This window comes from Aethalodelphis obliquidens, unplaced genomic scaffold (assembly GCF_003676395.1).
Source record: "Aethalodelphis obliquidens isolate GAN/ISIS:26980383/991018 unplaced genomic scaffold, ASM367639v1 scaffold46, whole genome shotgun sequence".
Lineage (NCBI taxonomy): Eukaryota > Metazoa > Chordata > Mammalia > Artiodactyla > Delphinidae > Aethalodelphis > Aethalodelphis obliquidens.
In genome coordinates, this window is record NW_020837990.1 from 11,955,949 (window position 1) to 11,981,535 (window position 25,587).

Sequence of the window (25,587 nt, forward strand, 5' to 3'; positions counted from 1 at the left end):
CACATTCCTATTATCTCTTGCACTGGTCAACTCCTCTTGTAGACCATGCCTTGGGATATTTTAACTTCACTCACAAACCTCAGGAATGGAGTAAAGTACCTAACAGAGCCAGACCACACTTCCATCTTGCTATGTGCCACCCCCCAACAAGAGAGCTCCTTAAGCCTAAAGCATTAGGTTATATGCTCCTAAACTCAGTCCTTATTTTACCAATTCTATAAACTCAAAATGTTTCTGTGTACAGCTTACCATGTACACAGCTGTTCCTGGTCTTAAATAATCTAATGTGAGAAATAATTACCCACAGATCAAAAATATTAGACCAGAAACATTGAAATCATATAGTTTAATTTTTAAACAATCTAATTTGAACCAAAGCACTATTTCTAACTTTTGTTCATTCAGTTCTGGTAAGCAAACTAGACTGAATCCAGATTTAGATTATAGCTCAGATTAATTTTTAACTCAGAACAATTTTTATTAGAATGCAACTTTTTATTTTTTCTCTCAAGGGAACAATAGAGCCATAAACATTAGCAAAGAATGAGTTATCTTTGAAGTTTCATGTATTTGAACCAGATATGGCTCATACTGGTGATGGTCCCTTGTCATAAGTTTGTTCCTTCTGCATAATCTTCAGTTCAAGCTAAAATTACTAATTACTGAAAAATCAGATTAATGTATTGAATTGTTTTCATAATAATACAGCAAGGAAAATATTTCTGGAATATTTGGAGTGTCACTTGTGCACCATAAAATAACGAACATTTAGAAATAGATTCAACATTGAAAGACCTAAATTTCAGGGAACAGCTCCACATATTACAATTCCAAGTATTTATTAAAACACATCAATTCAGTAGAAAGTCTAGAATTGTGATGTTTCTAATTCAATTTTATTATCCTGAATATCAACACCATCCACCCCCCACAAAGAAAGGCAAATCGTAACAAAATGGAAAAAACAAATTTAGGTTGATTAGGTAGCAAACAACCTAAATAATTTTTTTCTCTCCGATAGGATTTTAGGGCTTTCTTATTTTACATGAGACAACACTGGGGTGGAAAAACACAGAACACTTTTTTTGTACACATTTAACATTTTTCACTTTATCCAAGTAGAACTAACCACTTCGTTTTGGTCATCATCTTTTATCACTCCAAACTGTTCACCAGCGTATCTCTCCCCTCTTCTTTTCAGATAGAACCTGGTGATAAATGGACTTTGGCACATATCTCACTAGGAAACATAGTTTACATATGCACACTTAATTCCATAGTTACTTGATATAGCTTTTCAAAGTTATTTAATAAATCCTGGTAATTAAGTTCATTTGCAAGTAACCACCAGTTAATTTTGGAGGAAAAATTCTACTTTCACAACTTTACTCTGTTAAATTCTATAAGCATATTCTTTTATTTGGAGGTAATTATAGAATTCTGCTCTCAGAATGACACATTTCAATTGTTTAAATAGATACCCACACAAATTCTCACTTATACCAAGTAGCTGGCTCATATTTATATCTTCATCTCAAGAGGGGAAAACAACCATTTCTGAATTCATAGAAAAATAAACAAAGAACAGCTGGTGGAACAGTTCTAAGAAAATGTTGACTTTTAAAATTTCACTTATTTTCCTTGAAGTTCTCTATGCTTCCCATCCATGATAAACCGAGATTATGTAACAGAAAATTTTAAATTAGGTTTATGTTCCAAAATCAAGCTTCAATTCAAACCATTTCTCCAAGAGAACTAATTTTCCCGACTTCTTCTCTTTTTCTCAAATCTAAACAAAACATTTGAGGTAATTAAATTTCAAAACCTCAAGATCTCATCAAGGTTACTTTTATGTGCCTGTCTCGATAGGGAACCACAATTCTACCTCTACATTTCCCAGTGGAAGTCCTTATGACCAAAGGGCTAAGCCACATGCCCCTTGACTAGGAGTATACAGCTTAAAATTTGGTATTGATTAAATGTGCACAATATTTGGATGTAATTGGCATTTTAAAAAATTCAGTAATGCCCATTACAAATAACTTATCTGGACAGACTCAAAAGTAACTGGTCAACCTTAAAATAAAAAGAGAACCACCGTTTAATAACATATTTATATCTTGGTAAGAATGAACCAGTGTGACCTGGGAAAGTCTAGAAATTCTTGGGTTAATTATAACAACATGGTGATAGGTTTTTCAAGGAACTTTCTAAACTCAGCAAGCCACTGGGCTCCAACTGCTCCATCCACAACCCGATGATCGCAACTGAGTGTAACAGACATCATGCTAGCCACATCAAATCTAGAAAAAGATAAAAACATTATTAGGAATTCTGAAAGCAATCACTAGATTTTAGCTAGTAACCAGCCCAAATGACAACACCTAACTTATAATCCCAACCAGGTAACATTATTTTCCACCTATTCTTCATGGGCTGTACACCTCTAGCTCAAATTAACAGTTTGAAGAAACAGACCAAACAGCCATCTAGAGGATACAGGTCCGCAAACAACAGCCCTCAGACCAAATCCCACAGGTTTACTGGAATACATTTATGTATTGCCTATGCCTGCTTTTACACCACAATGGCAGAGTATTTGCAATAGCCACCGTATGACCCAGAAAGCATAAAATAATTTACTAACTGGCTCTTTAAGAAAAAAGTATGCTGACCCCTGACCTAGAGTAAACAAGACTTCCCATCTCAAACAGTAAAACAAGAAGAGCTGTTGACTGAAGCTCCAATATGCCATGGCAATAATTATAAAAACTGAGACTCAAAAACAGGTATATTGTAATGAAAGTGAGTTTACAACTCCCTCTCCATCTTGGCACTTACCCTTTTTCATTATCTGCTGGAACCAGTCTATCCTCTGAAGCACCAATTGCCAAAATACATGCTTGAGGTGGGTTAATAATAGCAGAAAAGTTCTTAATTCCAAACATTCCTAAATTTGAGATCGTAAAAGTGCCACCCTAAAGAAAAAAAGATTAAAAACAGATCATGGTAACTGCTTGTCAACATAAATTAGAAAAAAATGACAAATGTTTTGTGAAAAGACCTTAAGATAATATTTTACTTTAAGGACTCTCAGCAACATGGATTGGACCTAGAGATTATCATACCAAGTGAAGTAAGTTAGAGAAAGACAAATACCATATGATATCACTTATATGCGGAATCTAAAATATGACACAAATGAACTTCTCTACGAAACATAAGCAAGACTCACAGACAGGGAGAACATACTTGTGGTTGTCAAGTGGGGAGAGAGGGTGGGGGAGGGATGGATTGGGAGTTTGGGATTAGTAGATGCAAACTATTATATATAGAATGGATAAACAACAAGGTCCTACTGTATAGCACAGGGAACTATATTCAATATCCTGTGATAAACCATAATGGAAAAGGATATGAAAAAGAATGTATATACATGTATAACTGAATCACTCTGCTGTACAGTAGAAATTCACACAACACTGTAAATCAACTATACTTCAATAAAATGAATTTTAAAAAAGGATTCAACTACCATAAAAAAGAAAAGGAAAATGGTAAATATATGAGGGGATGGATAATTAGCTTGTCATGATCACTTCACAGTGTATACATATATCAAAACATCAAGTTGTACACCTTAAATATTACAATTCCTATTTGCTAATTATACATAAATAAAGCCGAAAGGAAAAAAGGAATGAATGGAATACACTTTACTGAAAACATACAACTATAGCAATATGAACGAAAGTCAGTTGCGTGGCTTTTGCACACTACTTGAAAATGTGTTATTTTCAGCTTTTGATAGGTTACTCAATTTTTCTTTATTTTCAAGACCTTGTGTCAGTGAGAACACAAGGCAGAATCAAAAGGCAGAAAATGCAATAGAAACATAATACCAAATTTTAAAATAACATAATTCATTAAAATAACATTCAGAAGATAAATAATTAATACCTTACCTGGAACTCATGTGGTTGTAGTTTACCCTCTCGTGCTTTGGTTGCTAAAGAAACAACATCATTAGCAATGGTTTCCAGTCCTTTTATGTGTGCGTTAAATACAATAGGTGTGATGAGTCCTGCAGGGGTACTGACTGCAACACTGATATCAACAACGTGATTTCTATTTAAAAAGAAAAAGAAAAGTAAACCTCAATAATCATCAACAATGTTTAATTAAGAGTTTGTTTTAGGTTACCCAAGAATAGTGGTATTTACTTCAGTTTGTGCTACTTTTCAGCCAGGGAGAGCTCTTTCCTGGTTTTTAAATTTTGCTGTGGCCTCCCTTAGACCTGCACTTTTAAAAAATGAATGAGAGATATGTCAGTAGGTTGGTTTCACACGTACTCACTAACTATCCCTCATCTGCCTTGACTAACACCATGGGTACAGGTGGGGAAAAAAAGGTTCAGCATCGGTGAGAATTAAAAAGAACTCCTTACATTTTGAAACGAAATGGACTGGCTGGAGCTGAGTCTGCAAGCAGAACTTGAGCAGATGAACGGAAGAGTGAAGGGAAAGGACTCCATGGCGGGAGAAACAGAAGTACTCATGTGGTAGGGTGGTGGTGTTGTCTCAAAACATAAAAGTAGGATTCTTAATCCTTTCTACGCCATGGGGCACATTTGCATTTGGGTCCCTTCTCAGAATATATATATTTTTTAAACACAGAAAACAAAATACACAAATTACCAGAAAAACTTCCCCCAAAACAAACTATATTGAAATTCAGTTATCAAACTATTCAAAAAACAAAATTGTGATACATGCACTTCTGTATTAACTCAATAATCTTGCAGCAGGTCTAATTATGGCTATACTTTTGAAGTAGTGATAAAAAAAAAATATATTTTAAGATATCCGCAATAACTACAATGTGATACGAAAGTAACTTGATTTTTATTTGGTCATCAGCACAAGTACTATTAATACCTCTTTGATTTGTTCTTTATATTTATAATGGGAGGAAATGCTAAATTTCAGTTAAAGGTTAGTAGAAAAGAATGACTTTCCCCCCCCAACCAAGTTCCCAAACTCCTGAATTGTATCAGAGTCTCCTTAGGGGTCGTCTATGTAAGGGCCCCTGCTAAAGTGATCTGCAATAAAGAAAAAGTTAACAAATGCTGGTGAGGATATGGAGAAAAGGGAACCCTTGTATACTGTTGGTGAGAATGTATCAACAAATTGGTGCAACCACTGTGGAAAAAGAGTATGGAAGTTCCTTAGAAAACTAAAAATAGAACTACTATATGATCCAGTAATTCCAATCCTGGGAATATATCTGGAAAAAATGAACATACTAATTAAAGACATGGAAGAAGGGACTTCCCTAGCAGTCCAGTGGTTAAGACTCCAAGCTTCCACTGCAGGGGGCTCAGGGTGGCTCCCTGGTTGGGGAAGATCCTGCATGCATGGCCAAAAAAGAAGACATGGAAGCAACCCAAGTATCCACACACACACATGAATATTACTCATCCATAAAAAAGAAAGAAATTCTGCTATCTGCAGCCATGTGGACAGACTTAGAGAATATTATGCTTAGTGAAATAAATCAAAAAAAGATAAATACTGTGTATCTTATATGCGGAATGTAAAAAATAATACAAATGGATGCACATGCAAAACAGAAACAAACTCACAGATACAATATAGAAAACAAACTAGTGGTTACCAAAGGACAGAGGGAAGGGGGGAGTGACAAATTAGGGGTATGGCATTAACAGATACAAACTACCATGTATAAAATAGATAATCAACAAAGATATATTGTATAGCACAGGGAATTATAGCCATTATCTTGTAATAACTTATAATGGAGTATAATCTGCAAAAATACTGAATCACTATGCCATACACCTAAAACTAATATAATATTGTAAATCAACTATACTTCAATTAAAAAAAAAAAAGAAAAAGTTAAAACTTCACATGAAGGAAGAACTCCAGCTCTTTGGAGATTATGGGGACCATACCCCCCAGTGTGCCCAAGCTCGCCAGAGGCAGCAGGCTTTTATCACTTGCAAACACAGGGACCTGCTCTAATAATACAGTGTGTGACACTTAACAACTACCGTAGCTGGGCTCTGGCCAAGGTATCAAACAGCAAACACTTCTTTCTTAATTAAATTACCTTGTCATTACAATATTATTTTTTCAATAATCTTCCTCCTAAGACAGTAGGGATGGTGTTTCCTATCTTGTTCACCACTAAATCCAGCAAACAGTATATGTTCAATAAATATTTGTTGAATAGCTGGACGAACAAATTGAAGGGCATTTGGTAAGGATTAATAAATAATTTATAGAACTTGCCCTGCAATGTCCATCCTTTCATCTACGTAGTGTTTCCTTCAGATATTCCTAAAAGATTAAACATAAATTTACCCTATGACCCAGTAATTCCACTCCAAGGAGTCTACCCAAGAGAAGTGAAAACATATGTCAACACAAAGAACTGTCCTCAAATGTTCATAACCATGCTCTAAAAGATATGTCTATGTCTTAATCCCAGAATCTACTAATGTGACCTTATTTAGTAAAAAGGTCTTCGCAGATGTAATTAAGTTCTTGAGATGAGACCACCCTAGATTATCTGGGTGGGCCCTAAATCCAATGCCAAGTGTCCTTGTAAGAGACAGAAGAGAAGACATAGACACATGAAGGCCATGTGAAGTTGGAGCTGTGCAGCCACAAGCCAAGGTATGCCTGGAGCCGCCAGAACTGGAGAATGCAAGCAAGAGTCCACCCGAGAGCCTGTGGAGGGAGCACAGTCCTGCCGACACCTTGACTGCACACTTCTGACCTTCAGAACTAGGAGAGAATAAATTTTTGTTAAGCCACAAATTTTGTGGTAATTTGTCATGGCAGCCCCAGAAAGCTAATATAGTCTCTAAAAATATAGTAAGACCCTCAGATGTTCTCTAAGAGTGGGGTGACCAAGGAAAAAATTAGAATCAGTAAACCATTTTTCAGTCCTGTGAAACACGTTTAGAGTTCTCTTGGGGAGTTTCAGAAAGATTTCATGATGAGTAAGTTAAAAATTAGCCCCTCTTAGGCAATCATTAAAATCAGGTCGGTATTCATGGTGTACTATACTTCCTTAGTCATAAACAATTTTTCATAGTCATAAAGATATTAACACTGAATACTGATTTGTCCAAAATTTGTGCTACAATCAATTTGGTAGGATGATGGGTTGTGTGTGTGTGTGTGTTTGTAGAGAGGGTAGAACAAAGCTAAATCTTAACCTTCTTTAATAGGACGTCAGTTGATAAAGTAAATGAAATGAAAAATTTATGAAAGGCAACAGAAAAATGTTTAGAAATAGGAAAGTAAATACCAAAAGAAATAACAATTTAAAGGCTGTGTTTGCCTCTTGGGAGTGGACCTCAGATTAAAGGTTGAGCAGGTCACCATAAGCCATGAATTAATATTCTAATGTACATGCTATTATTATAAAAATTTTAAATTAATAATATAAAAGCATCTACATAGTAGAAAAAACCTAGGCTGAGTCAGAATCCTGGTTCCAATCACAGTTCTGCTACCTACTAACATATTAACTCAGCGAGTAACTCAACTTGCTGAGCCTCAGTTTCTTCATCTAGAAAATGTGTAAAACCACCTAACTCATAACGTAGTCATAAGGATTAAATGAGACAACATGTGAAAGACACCAAGAGCACCATGCCAGTCACATGCTACCATAATATTAACAAATACTGTTTTTTTGGTTTTGTTTTCAATTTTGCCCCCACTAAAGTTTAGCAGAACTCATTGGTGAACAAAACCATTTCAATCCTGCTTTGTGAGAGTCATTATCAACTTAATTATACATATTTGTACACTTATCTCCCTTTTCTGAACTCAAAGAACCTGTAGTCTTTACTACCTAATTTGGCATTATCTCAGAAATAGCTTTATGTTGTTTTCAAATTGTCTTGCCTGTGGAAGCCATCTCCCCTCCATCTTCTGCTTCTCCTTACTCCCTATACTCCTAGTTATATGTGAGACAGCCCACAAAACACTGCTGATGGATATATATGTATATATATATACCTTCCCCAGAAGTGTTATACTTACTGTCTTATAACTGTGTCCAGCCAAGAAGAATTTGCTTCAGGAACTTTTAAACATGCCAAAGCTGAAGCTTTTATAATGAAGTCATTGACAGAAATTTTGCTTCTCCCTTCTAACATCTGCAAAGACAAGAAACCATAGTAGTTTCTTAAATTCTCTTCTCAAAGACTGAAACTATATAATCTTGAGAAGGTGGGAGGGGGTGGATATACCTATGTCCTGAGGTGGAAAGGATGAAAAGAAACCAAAAGTTGGTTTTCTTCATCTATTTTAATGTAGACCATTACACCTGTACATTTCCTGCTAAGCACTGCTTTAGCTGCATCCCATAAGTTACTAAGTAACTAAACACTAAGTAGGTGCTTGGTACTAACTATAAACACAAAGTAAACATACTATTTCCTACCAGAAGAGACTCAAGTAGTCTCATAGGATCATAGTGACTATGTTAGGCTAAAATGGATACATAGCAAAGTCGACTTTAATCATAAACTTTAATCAAGGGTTAGAAAATGAAAATTCTCCAGGATACTCTCTGTCAGTTAAAATTAAGATGACATCCATTTTTCCATTATCAATTGGCGTTTGTAACAAAATACAATATATGAGCAAAAATGTAAATATTCAGTGAGGGAAAACAAGATTTTTAGAATTTATGAAGGTAGAATTTCCAGACCTTTTACCTTATTAAGTTCTTTCCGTACCAACAAAACTTCTCCCATATTTACATCAACAGAAAGGTAATAATGAGGTATGGTTTGCTTAGATTGCATTAACCGCTGTGCAATAACCTAAAATCAAAGAGATTCAAAAATCAATTATCTTGAGTTGAAATGAGACCTCATCTCATTCAGGGCTCTGTTTGCCCCTTTACCTTGCTCCCTGGTAATGCTTACCTCAAGCATTATTAGAACTGGAAGATGGAGGACTGCACCATAACTTAGCCCCTTCCAATAGTATTTAATCAGAACACAGTGTTTGTGTATCCCAAGAATTCTATTGGCCAAACCAAACACCTATTAAATGAATCATCTAAGGTTCCCAATTTTAAAAAAGTCTCTTCTTAGTGTTTCAAACTGTGGATGCAACTGAACAATCAGAGTAAAGATGTCCCCAACAGCTTTGGGTCGAAAAGTTATGGTAATACTCTTACTCGGCGAATGTTGCTGATTGGGATATCTGTGAAGACACCTGTAGGAACCGGCGCCACTCCTGGACTCGGGGGAGACACAGCAGCTGCTGGAGTCTAGAAGGAGGTAAAAAAGTTCTTAGTCTTAGCATAAGCAACTGTGAACAACTGTTAGTGACTCTTTTACAGATGGCAAAGTGAAAATTAAATGGTTTATAGGAAAACAGCTATTTCTATCCCAAGGGAGCAAAAGGAACTCCGATTTGGACTGTGCTTGTTTAAGAGTTTTGTTTCTAATTTTCATACTTAGAATTGGGTAATCATGTTTTAAATGTTTCTATAACTAGTTTATATCAAAATAATTTTGTTTTCACAAAACTTTCTTCAAGAAAAGCAATCAAAGCATTCCTAAATTGAAAAAATTAAGAGATAAATACAAAGAAAGTAATGTATTTTCCTGAATACTGTTAAGAAAAAACAATGACAGGGGCTTCCCTGGTGGCACAGTGGTTAAGAATCCTCCTGTCAATGCAGGGGACACGGGTTCGAGCCCTGGTCTAGGAAGATCCCACATGCCGTGGAGCAACTAAGCCTGTGCGCCACAACTACTGAGCCTGTGCTCTAGAGCCCGTGAGCCACAAATACTGAGCCCACGAGCCACAACTACTGAAGCCCGCACGCCTAGAGCCCGTGCTCCACAGCAAGAGAAGCCCATGCACCGCAACGAAGAGTAGTCCCTGCTCACAACAACTAGAGAAATGCCACACGCAGCAACAAAAACCCAACGCAACCAAAAATAAATAAATAAATTTATTTTAAAAAAAGAAAGACAAATCTTTTATTTTAAAGCAAACATCTAAATAACTAAATCATTTTCCTTACTTATAGTTGATTATTTTAGCACCTTTACTGATCAAACGGAGTTGGCTATGTGGATTTAATCCCCCTGTGAACTAATTAACTACATAAAGCTCAAACACTAGCCAACCAACTTGCAAGCATGCTTTAAAAAGTAGGGCCTGGGGCTTCCCTGGTGGCGCAGTGGTTGAGAGTCCACCTGCTGATGCGGGGGACACGGGTTCGTGCCCCAGTCTGGGAAGATACCACATGCCGCGGAGCGGCTAGGCTCGTGAGCCATGGCCGCTGAGCCTGCACATCCGGATCCTGTGCTCCGCAACGGGAGAGGCCACAACAGTGAGAGGCTCGCGTACCGCCAAAAAAAAAAAAAAAAAAAAAAAAAAAAATTAAAAAATAGGGCCTGAATAAGATGATAAGTTAGGAAAAATTTAGTATCACTACTCAAAAAAGAACAAAAACAACTTGGAGTGGATTTCAATGTGGTATATCATCTTTGCTTTTGTGTATGAATAACAGCACATTCATATGTACTTATTACTAGCCAGTGAAATTAGACAAAAGAAACACAGTTCTGATTAAGCTATTTCACTCATAAATAATGTATGCAAAGGTCTAACAGGCTGGACAAAGCACTCTGCGGGGACAAACTGCAACCAAAATTTAGGAAGCGAAATATAACTCACAGGAGCAGTTTTAGTAGGCACAAAGGAGTCGACGTCCTTCTTGATGATTCTGCCGTCTGGTCCCGTCCCTGGAAGAGACACAGGAATACCACACACATGACAGCGTACCGCTAATTCCTCAAGGAGATCAGCACTGTGATCCTGAAGTGCAAGTTCCTAAAGGTTCTCTAACAAAGACCCTCTAAAGGGGCCACTGCCTTAATCATGCCCCTTAAACTTTTCCCTAAAAATAACACCTTTTGTTGCCCTCCTCTCCGTTAGCTCCAAAACACCCTTTTTGAAATCCTGGAATATATCTCATTTGGGTTCTACATTCATTTGCTCATAAACAATTCCCTTGCTACAGAGTCGACAGATATGATAACAATTATTTTGGACAAATCAGGCAAGTCAACTGTTTTTACCCTGAAATAGCATGAATAACTCTCAAATGCAATGATCTCATCTTTAGAACCATTCGTTCTATATGTGGTCTCCATTATTCACAGCTTTCTCACAGTAGCCAAGGCGCTATATTGGCTTGTGTTAGAGATTATGAAGGAAAAAGGTGCCATGTTACACATGAAGAAAGATCTTCAAAGTTCCCTCAACAGGCTTAATTTTACTTTCATTCAATTTCTTTCCTCCTCCCATCCACAACCTCTTAGGTTTAACATTACACCTAAGTAGATAATCCTGAACCTTAATTCTAAGGAGATTCAGAATTTAGTTATTAAAATACCTTTTACACTGGCCCACTTCTAGAAAATATTTGGTCAAATTGATTCATCTTCCCCCAAGGCAGACTTTTAAAAGGATTCTCGTTGTGTGCAGTTCGTCCCAACTCCTTTCCTTCATTTTGAAAACTGAGTTGGCTAGGATTGTGTTTATCCTCACCAGGAGCTCTAGAACAGAGGCAGCAGTATGCCTATTAGATTCCCTTCCTTATAAAAGACAGAAACCATAACCTCCCCTTACAATCAAGGCTGATCTGGACACTGCAGCCCCTCAAGATGAGGAAACTGCAGTACCACCTGCCTTATACTAAGCTTCATCCACCTATAAGAATTTCCTATTAGGAGTTAGCTGAAATCTTTGAAATTCTTTTGTCTCTCTCCCTAAGAAGGCACAACAGACCATCATAAAGCAATATGGTATAAAGGGAAGAACACTAGACTAGGAGTGAAAAACGTAGGGTTGTTGTCAAACATAAACTAGACAGATGATTGTGGTCACTTAATCTTATCTGGTCTTTAGTCTCATCTGTAGGACAGATTATCATACCAGCCCCTACTCATGGGAATGCTGTGAGGATAAAATGGGACAGTGATGTGAAAATGCTCTGCATCAAAGAAATATAAACCATAATATGGGTAGCTCTGAGACAAATCAAACTCTGAATATCAGGGTTTAGGCTTTCAGAACAGTTTCTCCCCAAATGATTACATTTTGGTCAAATTTGGTAAGCAATCTGTCCCTGGGGGAAAGGGGTAGGGGTGGGACTGGAGATTGAGTTCAATAACCAATGGCCAATGATACAATCAACGATGCCTATAAAAATAATAATTGACCCCTATAAAAATAAAACTCTTGAACAACAAGATTTGGAGAGCTTCTGGGTTGGTGAACACATTAATGTGCCGGGGGTGGGGGGGTGCTCCCAGAGAGGCACAGAAGCTCAGCACCAACCCCCACTCCCCATACTTTGTCTCATGCATCTCTTCTATTTGACTGTTCTGAGTTGTATCCTTTATAATAAACAGGCAATAGTAAATAATGTGCTTTCCTGAGTTCTGTGAGTCATTCTAGTGAATTATCAAACCCGAGGAGGGGGTCTTGGGAATTCCTGGTTTATAGCCAGTGTGTCAGAAGTATGGGTGATCCTCAGGACTGGCATCTCAAGTGGGGGCAGACTTGTGGGACTGAGCCTTTAAACCTGTGGCGTCTCGGAACTTCCCTGGTGGCGCAGCAGTTAAGAATCCGCCTGCCAATGCAGGGGACACGGGTTCGAGCCCTGGTCCAGGAAGATCCCACATGCCATGGAGCAACTAAGCCTGTGCGCCACAACTACTGAGCCTGCGCTCTACAGCCCGCGAGCCACAACTACTGAAGCCCACGTGCCTAGAGCCTGTGCTCTGCAACAAGAGAAGCCGCCGCAATGAGAAGCCCGCACACCACAACGAAGAGTAACCCCCGTTCGCCACAACTAGGGAAAGCCTGTACGCAGCAACGAAGACCCAACGCAGCCAAAAATAAATAATTTAAAACAAAAACAAAAATGTGTGGAGTCTGATGCTAACTCTGGAGAGTGTCAGAATAGGATTGAATTGTTGGATACTCACGTGGTGTAGAGAACTGATTGCTGGTGTGGAAAGAAAATTACATTTAGTATCAGAGGTGGTGTCATAAAACACCAACCACTGATCCTCTCAGCTCACTTATTTCAGGCCACTTACTCCCCCTAATGCAAAATTTCTTCCACTCCACTAATTCCTCTGCTTTCATCATGTTGTCAAGCCTCCTGTCTTCACTTCCTCCTTACCCAGCCTACACTCTATGGATCACTGTTATAATCACTCCCTGGTCAAACTCTAAAATATATGCCTTCTCAGTGCCAGCACCAGAGTAGCTTAATATTGCTGGGGGGAAAAGTACACACCTAGCTGAATGACTGTACTATAAATTCAGAGGCACAAAACTAAAATAGACACACAAAACTATCCAGAAATTAAATTGTTTCCCTTGAATTCACTTTCCCTGTCTCTGAGAACACTATTTCACAATCTCTCTAATCTCAGACCTTCCCACACTAACTCTCCAGCAGATCCCCTCACCTTATACTTTTTTAATTTTTTTGGCTGCGTGTGGGATCTCAGTTCCCTAAACCGGACTGAACCCAGGCCACAGCAGTGAAAGCACCGAATCCTAACCGCCAGACCACCAGGGAACTACCCCCTCCCTTTATATGTTACTGATCAAATAGCAGGAACCAGAGAGGTACTCTCCTCATCTGCTACCAACAAACCTATAAACCTACCCCATATTCTCTTCTCTCCTATAAAAGTAGACAAACTGTCCTAATTCCTACCCCAAACCAATCCCATCCCCTCTTACATTCTCAAAAACTTTGTACCTTGCCAAATTATTCTGCTCTTTCTCCTTTTCTACATCACCAATTTATCCCTTTCTATTAGACCACTGGTTCTCAGTCAGGGCAATTTTGCCCCCAAGGGGGCATCTGGCAATGTTTGAAAATATTTTTGGTTGTCCCAAGTGGGGTATGCTGCTACCATGTAGCAGGTAAAAGCCAAGGATGTTGCTAAACATGCTACAATGCACAGGACACCAGCTGCCACCCTGCCAACAAAGAATTACCTGGTCAAAAATGTCAACATTGCCACAACTGAGAAACTCTACACTAGACCTGTTCTACTATCACTCATTTTCAAAAGCTCTCTCTTGAGGCCAAATGCTCCCAAAAGCTACACTTCTATTTCTATGCCTTCCTTCACAGCAAATGTTCTTGAATAAGTTGTCCACAATGTTATCTCCACTTCTTCATCCACTTTTCATTTTTCAAGCTGTCCAGACCAGCGTCCACTGCGCATTTCTTTTGAAGTTGCTGTTGTCGAGTCCCCATATCCAATCCCTGACTAAGTTCTGTTGATTCTATGGCAGAAGTGTATGTTGAAGCTGTCCATTTCTTTTCATTTCTACTCTCACCACCCTTGTGTAAGCCACCATCATCAGCTCCAGCAACAGCATCTTAACAGGTGCCTTGGCTTTCATTTAATCCATTTGCACAGAGCAGCCAAAATGATCTTTTAAAAATATAAATCATTTTATGCCACTTCCTCATATTAATCTTTCAATGGCTTCCTACTGTACTTTAAATAAGATTCAAATACTATCATAACCTGTAAAATCCTTTATGTTCTCGCCCCTGAGTTTCTTTCTGACCTCATCTCCTACCACTAGATCATTTGCTCACTATGCTCCATTAACACTGGCCTCCTTTCTGTTCCTCAAACATGCCAAGCTCTTTCCACTTCAAGCTGGTCTTTGCCCAAAATGGTTTTCCTCCAGTTCTTCACATGGTTGGCTCATAGCTGACTCATCTTTCAGGTCAGATCAAATGTCACCTCATCAAAAAGACCTTCTCCAACCACCCCGTCCAAAAGCAGTCATGACTACACATATATTCACCCTGTTACTCACTAGTATATCACTTGGTTTATTTCTTTCTTAGCACTCAAATCATCTTATTTAATAAGTTATTATCATCATAGCTAATGCTATCATCATAGCTAATGCTTTCTATGTACGGGCACTGTTTATTAACTTATTTAATCCCAACAAGCTATAAGTTATTATTTTTATATACAAATGAAGAAACTGAGACACAAAAGGTAACACACCTAGTGTTCGACAGAGTTGGGTTTTAAATCCAAGCACTCCAGCTCCAAAGCCAATACTCTTAACTACTATGCTATAACTCCCTGTCCATTTAATTCTTTATCATTGGTAATATGAGCATCTGAAACTGGAATCTTGTCTGTCTTATGAACAAGTGTTGGATACATAAACAATACTCAATAAATATTTGTCTAAATAAATGAATCACTTAACTCTAACTGCATGATAAGAATATTGAGATTTTCCCACTTAAATCTCTCCTAAGGCAGTCAGTATTGCTAAATATCTAATAAATGGTCCTTGTTTACTTGTCTAAATTCTTCAGATATAATTATTAACCTAGTCCCTCCTCCCCTTAAAATGTATTCCAATTTAAATTGCTGTCCCTGATTCTAATCACATGTACATAAAGAATGGCAATACACTAGTGAAATAATATTAAGGTGAAAAAAGGGTCTTCCAATATTACAAGAATCCTCTGAAGTAAAACAGCGATAACATTCTATTCTTGTGCCTTTGGGGATTGGCTTGCTTTCTAACCATAAAAACAATAGATTGCAGACAGATGATAACCACTGATGAGTGCTCATAGCTGGACAATAAAAAAATGGGAAATGATAATTCTTACTTCAATAAATGTTATGCAAATTAAATCTGGTAATTAAAAGACTAGCACATAGTATTAGCCATCAAACCATGTTCCAGGAATAGTAATTTCCCCCCTTTTCCAAAGTATATTAATTACCTTACATTAAATTTTAGCTTAAAACATTTAAATGCCAGCCAATAATAGTAATAATGTGAACAAAACTAATATGTATTGAGTACTTATTACATTCTAGATACTGTTCTAAGCACTTCACCTGTTTTAATGTAAACTATTATCTAGTTTTACAGATGGAAAAACAGATGGATTAAAGTAATTAAAGTAATTACTTAAATTACTTAAATTAAAGTAATTAAAGTAATTCATCAAAAGACATATTACACAGAAAATGATAAAGCCAGGATTAAACCCTAGATGGTCTGATTCAAGACCCCATGCTCTTATCACTAAGCTACACTATCTCTCTGGGGAGGAAAAGATAGGTAAGACATTTTCCTTTGCCCTCAAGGGGCATTAGTTCAGTTTTGTATGAACTTTATTATTTTAAGTCACTTCAAATCACCCCAACTTCATGTTTTGTTCTGTGTATTACTACATTCAATCAGCCTGGCACTAATACAGATTTCTTATTATACAATCAAGTACCATAACCCAACTCTGCCGAACAAACACATCATACTTTCACCAACAATTTAGCAGTTCCCGTTAACAGGGAAGGAAAAAAAGATCTAAATTATATAGGTAGATCTTAGACAGACTAAACAAAGCACAGTAAATTTTCCTACTCTGTGGTGGCACCAAAGGAGATATTTCCCTCCCTCATCCTTCCCCCGACTATCGCAGATAAGATGACTATATACAGTTGTACCCTCTGGTCCTAAGGAAGAAACTCTACTAAATTTTAGTAAAACCCCACTCCATAGAAACAGACTTACCTTTTACTTGTGTAAGGTCAATCCCTTTCTCTGTTGCCAGCTTCTTTGCAAGAGGGCTAACAAACAACCTTCCCTTTGGTCCAGCAGGAGTAGCTGGGCGGGTGGCTGAAGGTGTAGGGGCTACAGGTTGGGGAGTTGGAGGAACAGGAGCTGCCTTTTGAAAAAAGTTACAGATTGTTAATTCACCACTGCAAAGATTGGTCTGAAAGATTTAAGAGTTTATAGTTTATTTAGTCAAACCTATTTTAATTAAATAACTTTCATCTTTTTTTCCAAATATCAAATGCACATTTTTCCTGCTTAAACATAATACAGCAATATGAATAGAATAACATTATTTTATGTCAAAGACAGAACAAAGTCAAATTCTCTAACTCCATGATTAACAAAGAGAGGCATGGAATTTAATTTTGGTAACCAGTATATAACATCCTCATAGCCTTTCTTCACTTTAATCACTTGTCCCTTCTTTATTCTCATTCTCTTATGTCACCTACATGGCTTTTGTTTTTACTTAACCTAATTCCAAAATAATAAATTATTCTGGAAGGTTCCATGTTGAAACACATTAAAAAATAAACTACTACAACTACTTGCCAGCTCCCCATATATGTACGGCAGTCAGAAATCAAGTTTTCTCTGACAGAACTGTGTACCTCATCTAAACTCACATGATTCTACACCTGCAGAAGCTTCATTATAGCGTTACTGATGCCTGGAATTCATACAAGCTCATGTTACAGGTATATAGTATACAGTGCATAGAGACAGACTAAATTCTATGCAAAATAAGCCATTTACGTGAAGGTTCCAATGTATTACAAATATAAGCTTGACCTACTATATGTTAATACCAAGAGGATTGACAATGACAAAAACTACAAATTCTACAGAAAATGGGTGACAAAGCATTACCTTCCATGTATGTATGTATGTATGTGTGTATATATATATATATATATATATGTATACGTATGTGTATATATATATATGTATATATATGTATATATATATATCTACACCTAAAGCAGAAAAAGAACATGTCACCTCAGCTTTGTTCTCAGCAGGACTCAAGACACCAGGAAAAAAAAAAAGCTATACAAATCAAACTATTGACCATTATGTGAATGGTGCAGTGCCACACACTGTGTAGGTCTCCACAAATGTTAACTATCTCCTTCCTTATTCATAGAATCTTAGAGCTGGAAGGAACCTAGAATATCATCTACTTTAATCCCTTAATTTAGAGATGAATAAGGTTTAAGTGTTCCCTCAATTCTAGAAGCATACCTACCGGGGATGGGGTAGGTGGTGGTGCTGGTGGTTTTAAATCAGTTACTTCAGTTGGCCGATAGTCAGCAAATGCTGGTATATCTGCCTCTTTTTCTACAATGATACAGAGTGGGGTTCCTAGAGGGACGTCTCTTGTACCTTCAGGGATCAGGATTTTTGCTAGGTAACCTTCTTCCTGTACTTCAAAACCTTAAATAGAAAGAAAAAACCATTATGGAACTTAAAGGACTCCACTATTCTACCAAACTCAAAGCACAGTTTTAAGTAAAAAGTTCTTCTTCAAAGTAGCTATATAACCTTTTGCAAGCTATTTAGCCTCTCTGTGTCTCAGCCTCTTTACCTACAAAATGGGAATGACAATAGTACCTACCTCACGGGGATATTACAAAAATTAAGTGAACATTTTCCAAGTATTTAGAAACAGTACCTGGCACAAAGTAAATACTAAATAAATATCTGTTAAATAAAACTATAAGAGATTACACAGGGGTTAGTTCTGAACGTTTTCTTTAAAACATCCCCAGGGGCAGCCCCTTGCAGACCCACAAGACTCCAAGATGGCATCAGTTGTACTGCTAAAGATCAGAACCACATGGTTAAATTAAAAGACCTACTATAGTTGATAGTGACATGGGATTACACCCCTAAAAGCATCTTTGCAACTTTTTGAGAGGTCATGCTTGGTATTACACCAACTATTTCATTATGAAGAAATACAGCATAACTAGAGATTCTGTGGTGTTGACTTTATTCAGTTACTGCTTTTCTTTTCTTTTTCTGGCCACACGCCTTGCGGGATCTTAGTTCCCCCACCAGGGATTGAACTCAGGCCCTCGGGAGTGAAGCATGGAGTCCTAACCACTGGACCACCAGGGAATTCCCAGCTATGCTCTTCTTACAAGGAACTCAAATATGAAGAGTTCCGAAAGTAAAACTAAAAGAACCCATTGGAGAGGACAACTTTGCCTTCCAGATCTTGGCTTTCTGTGGCGTTGTGCCTCTCCCTGACCAACACATCTTTGATGAATCCTTCCATATCCCAGTTGAGAATTAATATACAAGACATGTATAAAAAAAAAGACTCCAAGACCACAATAGAGTTTAAAGAGTTTGACCAAGGTAATACTTCTCTAGTGACCAGAGTCTTTAGAATACTAGTCTCTACAGCAACATTGGTATTCAAGTTAAAATGCAAAGCAGATCTATTTTTGCCAGGGTTTTTTTGTTTGTTTCTCTCTTTTCAACAAACAGAATCCTTTCTTCTAATAAAATCTTATGGGAGGAACCGCAATATGCAGAAAGATAAAAAGGAGGTGTCCTGGTGGAAGTGGGGCAGCGGGCACGGAACAGTAGAGTGCTGCTCCTTAAGTTCTCCTTTGCCTCAACGTGCCATCAAGGGTTTGAATAACAAAATCTGAAAACAACCACTGCAGAGGATGCCCAGAATCTCCTACTGCATCTCTGAGAACTGGACAGGAAATACATTTATCTACAAATATCTAGGGCTTCCCTGGTGTCGCAGTGGTTGAGAGTCCGCCTGCCGATGCAGGGGACGTGGGTTCATGCCCCGGTCTGGGAAGATCCCACATGCCACAGAGCGGCTGGGCCCGTGAGCCATGGTCGCTGAGCCTGCGCGTCCGGAGCCTGTGCTCCGCAACTGGAGAGGCCACAACAGCGAGAGGCCCGCGTACCGCAAAAAAAAAAAAAAAGAGAATACAAATATCTATACATGGTATGACAAATATGATTATCTATATGGGTTTTGTTCTAAGCATAAAAATAAATGAGAGGGAATAAAAGGAAATGTGATATGATATCTGAACAGGTAATACATACATTCCATCACTCATTCTCAAACTATGAAAACAATCTAAGCCCTGCTTTCAAGTCTTCCCTCAAAGTCATCTGAAATTTTTTGGTATTTTCCTGCCTTTGATGTTATTTTCTCCTGCTTCTTCTTTTTCCCCCTTGCCCAGTTTAGACAATGATAAGGCTAATAAATAAGCAAACTCTGGCCTAAAAATAATCCCTAAGCTGACATATCCTTGATCCAATGAGACTACAGTATGGTACTGACAAATCCAACTATGCACACTTTTGTTATGAAATATTCTGTTCCAGGAAATGAATCCCAAGAATTAAAATTTTTCATGTTATCACTCACTCATTATAGGATAGGACGGCAATCCTCTTCCCTCATTGGAAAACTCAGTGCCTCAACCATTAAGAGCTGAAGAAATCTCACCTATAGTGGCCTTGTCAGTCTCTATCTCTGCCAATAAATCTCCTTCACTTAGCTTCTCACCCACTTTTTTTTCCCATCTCTGAACTGTGCCCATGGTCATGGTGGGAGAGAGAGCAGGAAGAAGCACCTGTAGAAACAAACACATTTTATTACTGTGTAATACTAGGAAGCTGTGGACACAGTGGAACTCAGGCCAGCGAACAGTTTTATGGAATGATAGTGACTGTGACCATCCAAATTCCCATGCCCCCACAGCAGTAAACGCCCACTGCCTCAAGTGTCCCTACACATGAATCTTTCAAATCTCAAGCTTTTATAGTACCAGCGATACTCTGACCCACCTTCGAAATACTTTTCCACCCTCCGAACGTAAAAACAATGGGCAGATGGGAAAGAGTTCTTACTAAAAATTAATTCCTCAATAAATATCTAAGCACAGAACATCTTTTTGTCTTTCTTAACACTTAGATTAAGCTACAGTTTTTCATTTTCACAGAATGACCTTAGTCCAGACTTTCCACTAAAATTTTACTGTGTGCTGTATTGGCATCTATCTCTTCACTCAGGGGAAACTGAATTTCTCCCAAACTTCCCAGATACTTTTTCAAGATAAAAAAAAACTCTTATTAAGAACTGTTTGGGACTTCCCTGGCGGTCCAGTGGTTAAGATCCTGCACTCCCGATGCAGGGGCACGGGTTCGATCCCCTGGTCGGGAAACTAAGATCCCACATGTCACACGGTGCAGCAAAAAAAAAATGAATGAATGAATGAACAAATGAACAAACTGCTCTTACAATAGTCACTTCCACCCCAGTAAAATCTAAACATCAGATTGGCTGATCTAAATTTAAAATTGCTTTCTTATTTATATGGCTTGTATGTCCACTGAATTTGGATGCTTACTCATTATGGGTTTTCTTTGCTATCTTTTAGGTTTTTTTTGTTTTGTTTTGTTTTGTTTTTTTGCGGCACGCAGGCCTCTCACCACTGTGGCCTCTCCCGTTGCGGAGCACAGGCTCCGGATGCGCAGGCTCAGCGGCCATGACTCACAGGCCCAGCCGCTCCGCAGCATGTGGGATCTTCCCAGACCGGGGCACGAACCTGAGTCCCCTGCATCAGCAGGCAGACTCTCAACCACTGCACCACCAGGGAAGCCCTCTAATTAACAATAGGATTATGCTGAGAGAAAAATCATTTCAATTGATGATGTCTCAGGAAGGTGAGGGGGGGAGTAAAACAAAACTTAGAACTCTAATTAGAAAATTTTTAAAATGCTTTCCTTGGTCAGAATTATCTATCTTATCTATCTACCTACCTACCAACACCGGGACTTAGTTGTGGCACTCGGGACCTTCGTAGCTGCGTGCAGGATCTTCATTACAACCTGCAGAATCTTTTTTTAGTTCCCTGACCAGAGATCGAACCCGGGCCCCCTGCATTGGGAGCGTGGAGTCTTAACCACTGGACCACTAGGGAAGTCCCTCATCTTCATCTACTTCTTAAAAATTAGTGGATCCAATAATCTCTATACTGTATCTTAAAGGATAATTAAGACAGAACCCTAAAACGTTCACAAAAAGCCAAAGACATAAATTATAGAGAAATGTACTGTCTTGTGTAGTGAGACAGAATTTGCAGAACAGGATGAGATAAATGTGTGAACTGACCACCAGGCAAAACTTTATAATGAGTGAATGTTAATAAAAGACCACGGAGGACTTCCCTGGTGGCGCAGTGGTTAAGAATCCGCCTGCCAATGCAGGAGACACGGGTTCGAGCCCTGGTCTGGGAAGATCCCACATGCCGCGAAGCAACTAAGCCCGTGCGCCACAACTACTGAGTCTGTGCTCTAGACCCCCGCGAGCCACAACTACTGAGTCCATGTGCCACAACTACTGAAGCCCACGCACTCCAGGGCCCGCAACAAGAGAAGCCAACACAATGAGAAACCTGCACACCTCAACGAAGAGTAGCCTCCCCTCGCCGCAACTAGAGAAAGCCCGTGCACAGCAACAAAGACCCAATGCAGCCATAAATAAATAAATAAATAAATTTATAGGGGAAAAAAAGACCATGGAATAGAACATGATGTCCAAAGGAGAAAATTATTCCTATACAAAAATTTCTACAAATAAACTAAGTGAAGGAAAGTTCTAGTCTTAATCCTTTAGAAAAAGTGCAGCTGGCTTTTATCCATTTCCAGTATCTGAAACACAAATATAGATGGGATAATCTTAATATCTAATAAACTAATTAGCTTCTTATAAACTGATTTAGTTAATAGAATCAACAGTGACTATATTTACCACCTTCAGCTTTGTTGCAATGTTATTATATATGTCTATTTGACACTTATTCTTTATTTTAGTTCAGTCTTTTATTAATACTACTGGACTACTTCACTTACTCTTAGAAAATAGAATACCACATGTCAAGGAAAAACACCAATTGGGAACTTTCATTCAACAGACAGTACTTGGGGCCTACTAAAAACTCTTGTTTATACAGGGAGTAGTATAAGTACAAATCATCCTCAAAATCTAACAAGATGTTCTTGAATGAGAAGTACCAAACATTATCCTATCTGCTACACTGAGGCTGTGAAAGGTTAAAAGAACTAGCCAAGTTCACACACCTGGAAATAACCACCAGGAATAAAAGTTGTCAATTTGCATGTTTAAACCTCTATTTACTTTCAAATGACAAAAACTAGCCATATTTAATGCCAGTTCCCAGGATGTGAGAGCCACCTATGAAAAATAATAAATGAATAATAAATTTTCTAGAGCAAACACCCAGAGGCTGAGCCTCACCTGCATGTGAGGAGGATATGAGCTACCAGGAGCCTGAGCGGGAGGCGCAGGTGACGGAGCAGTGGCAGCAGGGGTTGGTGCTGGGGCTGCTTGTGGGGTAGGTGCTGCTGAAGAGTCCAGTGTATAATTTTTAAAGGCCTCAATATCTTCAGGTCTAAGGAAGAGAAAGAATGCATAAGTATAAGGGGGTTATAAAGTGGATTCAGTAGTCTTAGAAGCCTTTAACTAACTTCTCAATTCTGGGTTAAAATACTCCACTTGAGCATCTAAGTTCCACAGATTGCCATGGTACTACTCACTTTTCAACTGTGATACAGATGATTGCTCCAATTGGAACATCTCTGGTACCTTCAGCAACAAGTATCTTTGCCATGTAACACTCCTCCAGGCTCTCAAATCCAACAGTAGCTTTATCAGTTTCAACCTTTTAACACAAAAGCAGGAGCTTAGACTTCGCTGCCAGTATGAAGTTTATTAGCTTGTGTCTAAAATCATACAGTTCAAAGTGCAGTAAGTCAGAAAGAAAAAGAAAAATACCACACGCTATCACTTATATGTGGAATCTAAAATATGACACAAATGAACTTATCTACAGAACGGAAACGGACTCACAGACACAGAGAACAGACTTGTGGTTATGGGGCGGGAGGGGAATGGAGTGGGAGTTCGGGGTTAGCAGATGCAAACTATTACATAGAATGGATAACAACAAGGTCCAACAAGGGAACTTTATTCAGTTTCCCGTGACAAACCATAATGGAAAAGAATATTTTTTAAAAATGTATATATATGTATAACGGAATCATTTTGCTGTACAGCAGAAGTTAACACAACATTGTAAATCAACTATACTTCAATTTAAAAAAAATCATACAGTTCAACAGTCACGAGAAAATAAAGCCTCTATCACAGGTTTGAAAGAATTACTATTAAAAATATCTTAGCTAAAAATCAGTTTGGCTAGCTGCTGCTAACTTATTTAGCTAACCAACCTTCTCTAATATCAAGTTGTAAAAAACATCTAAAAGTTTCTTAAGCAAAAGGGATAACCACTCACTCAGGAAGTTAATGCTCAGTTTAGCTAAGCCGGTCCCTTCTAACTCATTTCCATATTTCAAAACAACTTACCTCTGCAATTAATTCACCCTCATTGATTTTTTCCCCTTCCTTTTTCTCCCAGCGGGCTATGGTGCCTGCCTGCATTGTGGGGGAAAGAGAGGGCAATGGAACCTGGAGAAGACAAAGGAGAAATACAAAATTTACAAAGAGCTACCTAACTCTCATTCTGGTTTAACGCTTCACTCAAGTCACTACAATTTAACACAAAGAGTTTGAGTCCCAACACACAGTGGGCACTGGGGATATAAAGGGGGTTCCTGCCACCAGAAGCTCTCCACCAGAAGGACAGGCTTCCCGCTCCACAGGCCTGCGTGGGTCTCACAGCTTGTACTCAGCAGACGTTCCACATACCGCCCCAGGCTTGGCGCTCTTCAATGGAATAGGTCAGGAGAAGGAAGCTCAAGAGCTACAGCAAAGCTGGGTAATGGAGAAGGGACACTGACACGCAGTATACTTGGAGGGGGATGGAGGATCACTGACTGAGGCCTCTGAGGAAGGATCCCATGAAGGACAACGGGGTCCCGCGAAGGACAGGTATGGGGCTCACCTTCTGATGCGGGGGGAGGCTATACCAGCGGCGCCCAGGAGGTCCCCAAAGCTGCAGCAAGACGCGATTCCGCGGTGTGGCCCAGGAGCTGGGGCTCCAGCCGCAGAGTGCCCGGAGCCTGCCATACCCTGTGGTCCTGCTGCAGCAACGAGCCGGAGCCGAGCCAGCCTGCGGGGTCACGCACCGAGCTCCCGGCTCCTCCCGCAAGGCCGTCCACCGAGCCCCAAATCCTGCCCTTGGGGCTGCATTCTGGGCCTGTCGCGCACAGACGCGCCACATACTGCCGCTGACCCCCACACCCCAAAGCCAGCGCCGTCTCCGAAGTGACCTCTCCAAGAGCAGCGCGTCGTTGCCGTCAGCCGCACCGCGCGGCCGCAAGTTGTCGTAAAACGGGCTCCAAAGATTCGCCTTACACCCTCCGTGGACCAGAAACGTGTAGAACGTACGGTCTTTCTCCCGGGTGTCGGGAAGAGGGTGGCCCAGGGCGGGTACTGTGGAGCCACGAGTGGCAGGGGCGTTCCAGCGGAGCTTCCGCACGCCGAGTCTGGAAGAATTAGACGTGGAGAGGAGTGGCAGGTGGTGGGCTCGCAGTGGTGGCCGCATCTCAGAGGAGGACTTCACCTAAGCGCTGTGTAGGGCACGGCCGAAAGGGAGGGGCCTAAAAAGGTGGCGAGAGCGGGGCTGATACAGGCAGAGTGGTCAGAGGTGGGCTGAGGGGCGTGGCCCCGTTTTGAGGAAAGAATGGGAAGGGTCTCGAGGATCAGCCGGGCGCGGAGAGCCTGCGGCCGAGGGGCGGGTCTAGGCGCTCCGGCAGAGAACTGCCAGAGGGCGCGTCACTGTGCTCGCCGGATGCGCTCGCAGCCTCAACGGACCCAACC

The 25,587-nt window shown here is 39.4% G+C and overlaps 1 protein-coding gene across 1 annotated transcript; it reads right to left on the bottom strand.

The window, feature by feature from the left end:
- Positions 1-474: 474 nt before the first annotated feature.
- On the bottom strand, positions 475-25,252 carry DLAT (dihydrolipoamide S-acetyltransferase). The gene is made up of 14 exons (XM_027082312.1): positions 24,710-25,252; positions 24,172-24,273; positions 23,343-23,467; positions 23,044-23,197; positions 20,230-20,356; positions 17,986-18,173; positions 16,692-16,845; positions 10,755-10,822; positions 9,238-9,330; positions 8,768-8,875; positions 8,088-8,203; positions 3,966-4,128; positions 2,842-2,978; positions 475-2,303 (listed from the first exon to the last, which is right to left on the bottom strand). Exons 1-14 carry the CDS (start codon positions 24,986-24,988, stop codon positions 2,174-2,176), a joined length of 1,944 nt encoding a protein of 647 aa, XP_026938113.1. The 5' UTR covers positions 24,989-25,252; the 3' UTR covers positions 475-2,173.
- Positions 25,253-25,587: the final 335 nt, after the last annotated feature.

Coding starts and splice junctions, on each gene's coding strand:
- DLAT (XM_027082312.1), bottom strand. CDS start 24,988: ATGTGGCGCGTCTGTGCGCGACAGGCCCAGAATGCAGCCCCAAGGGCA. Junction 23,468..24,171: donor AGGGTGAATTAATTGCAGAG/GTAAGTTGTTTT, acceptor TTGTGTTAAAAG/GTTGAAACTGATAAAGCTAC. Junction 8,204..8,767: donor TACGGAAAGAACTTAATAAG/GTAAAAGGTCTG, acceptor TTGTCTTTGCAG/ATGTTAGAAGGGAGAAGCAA.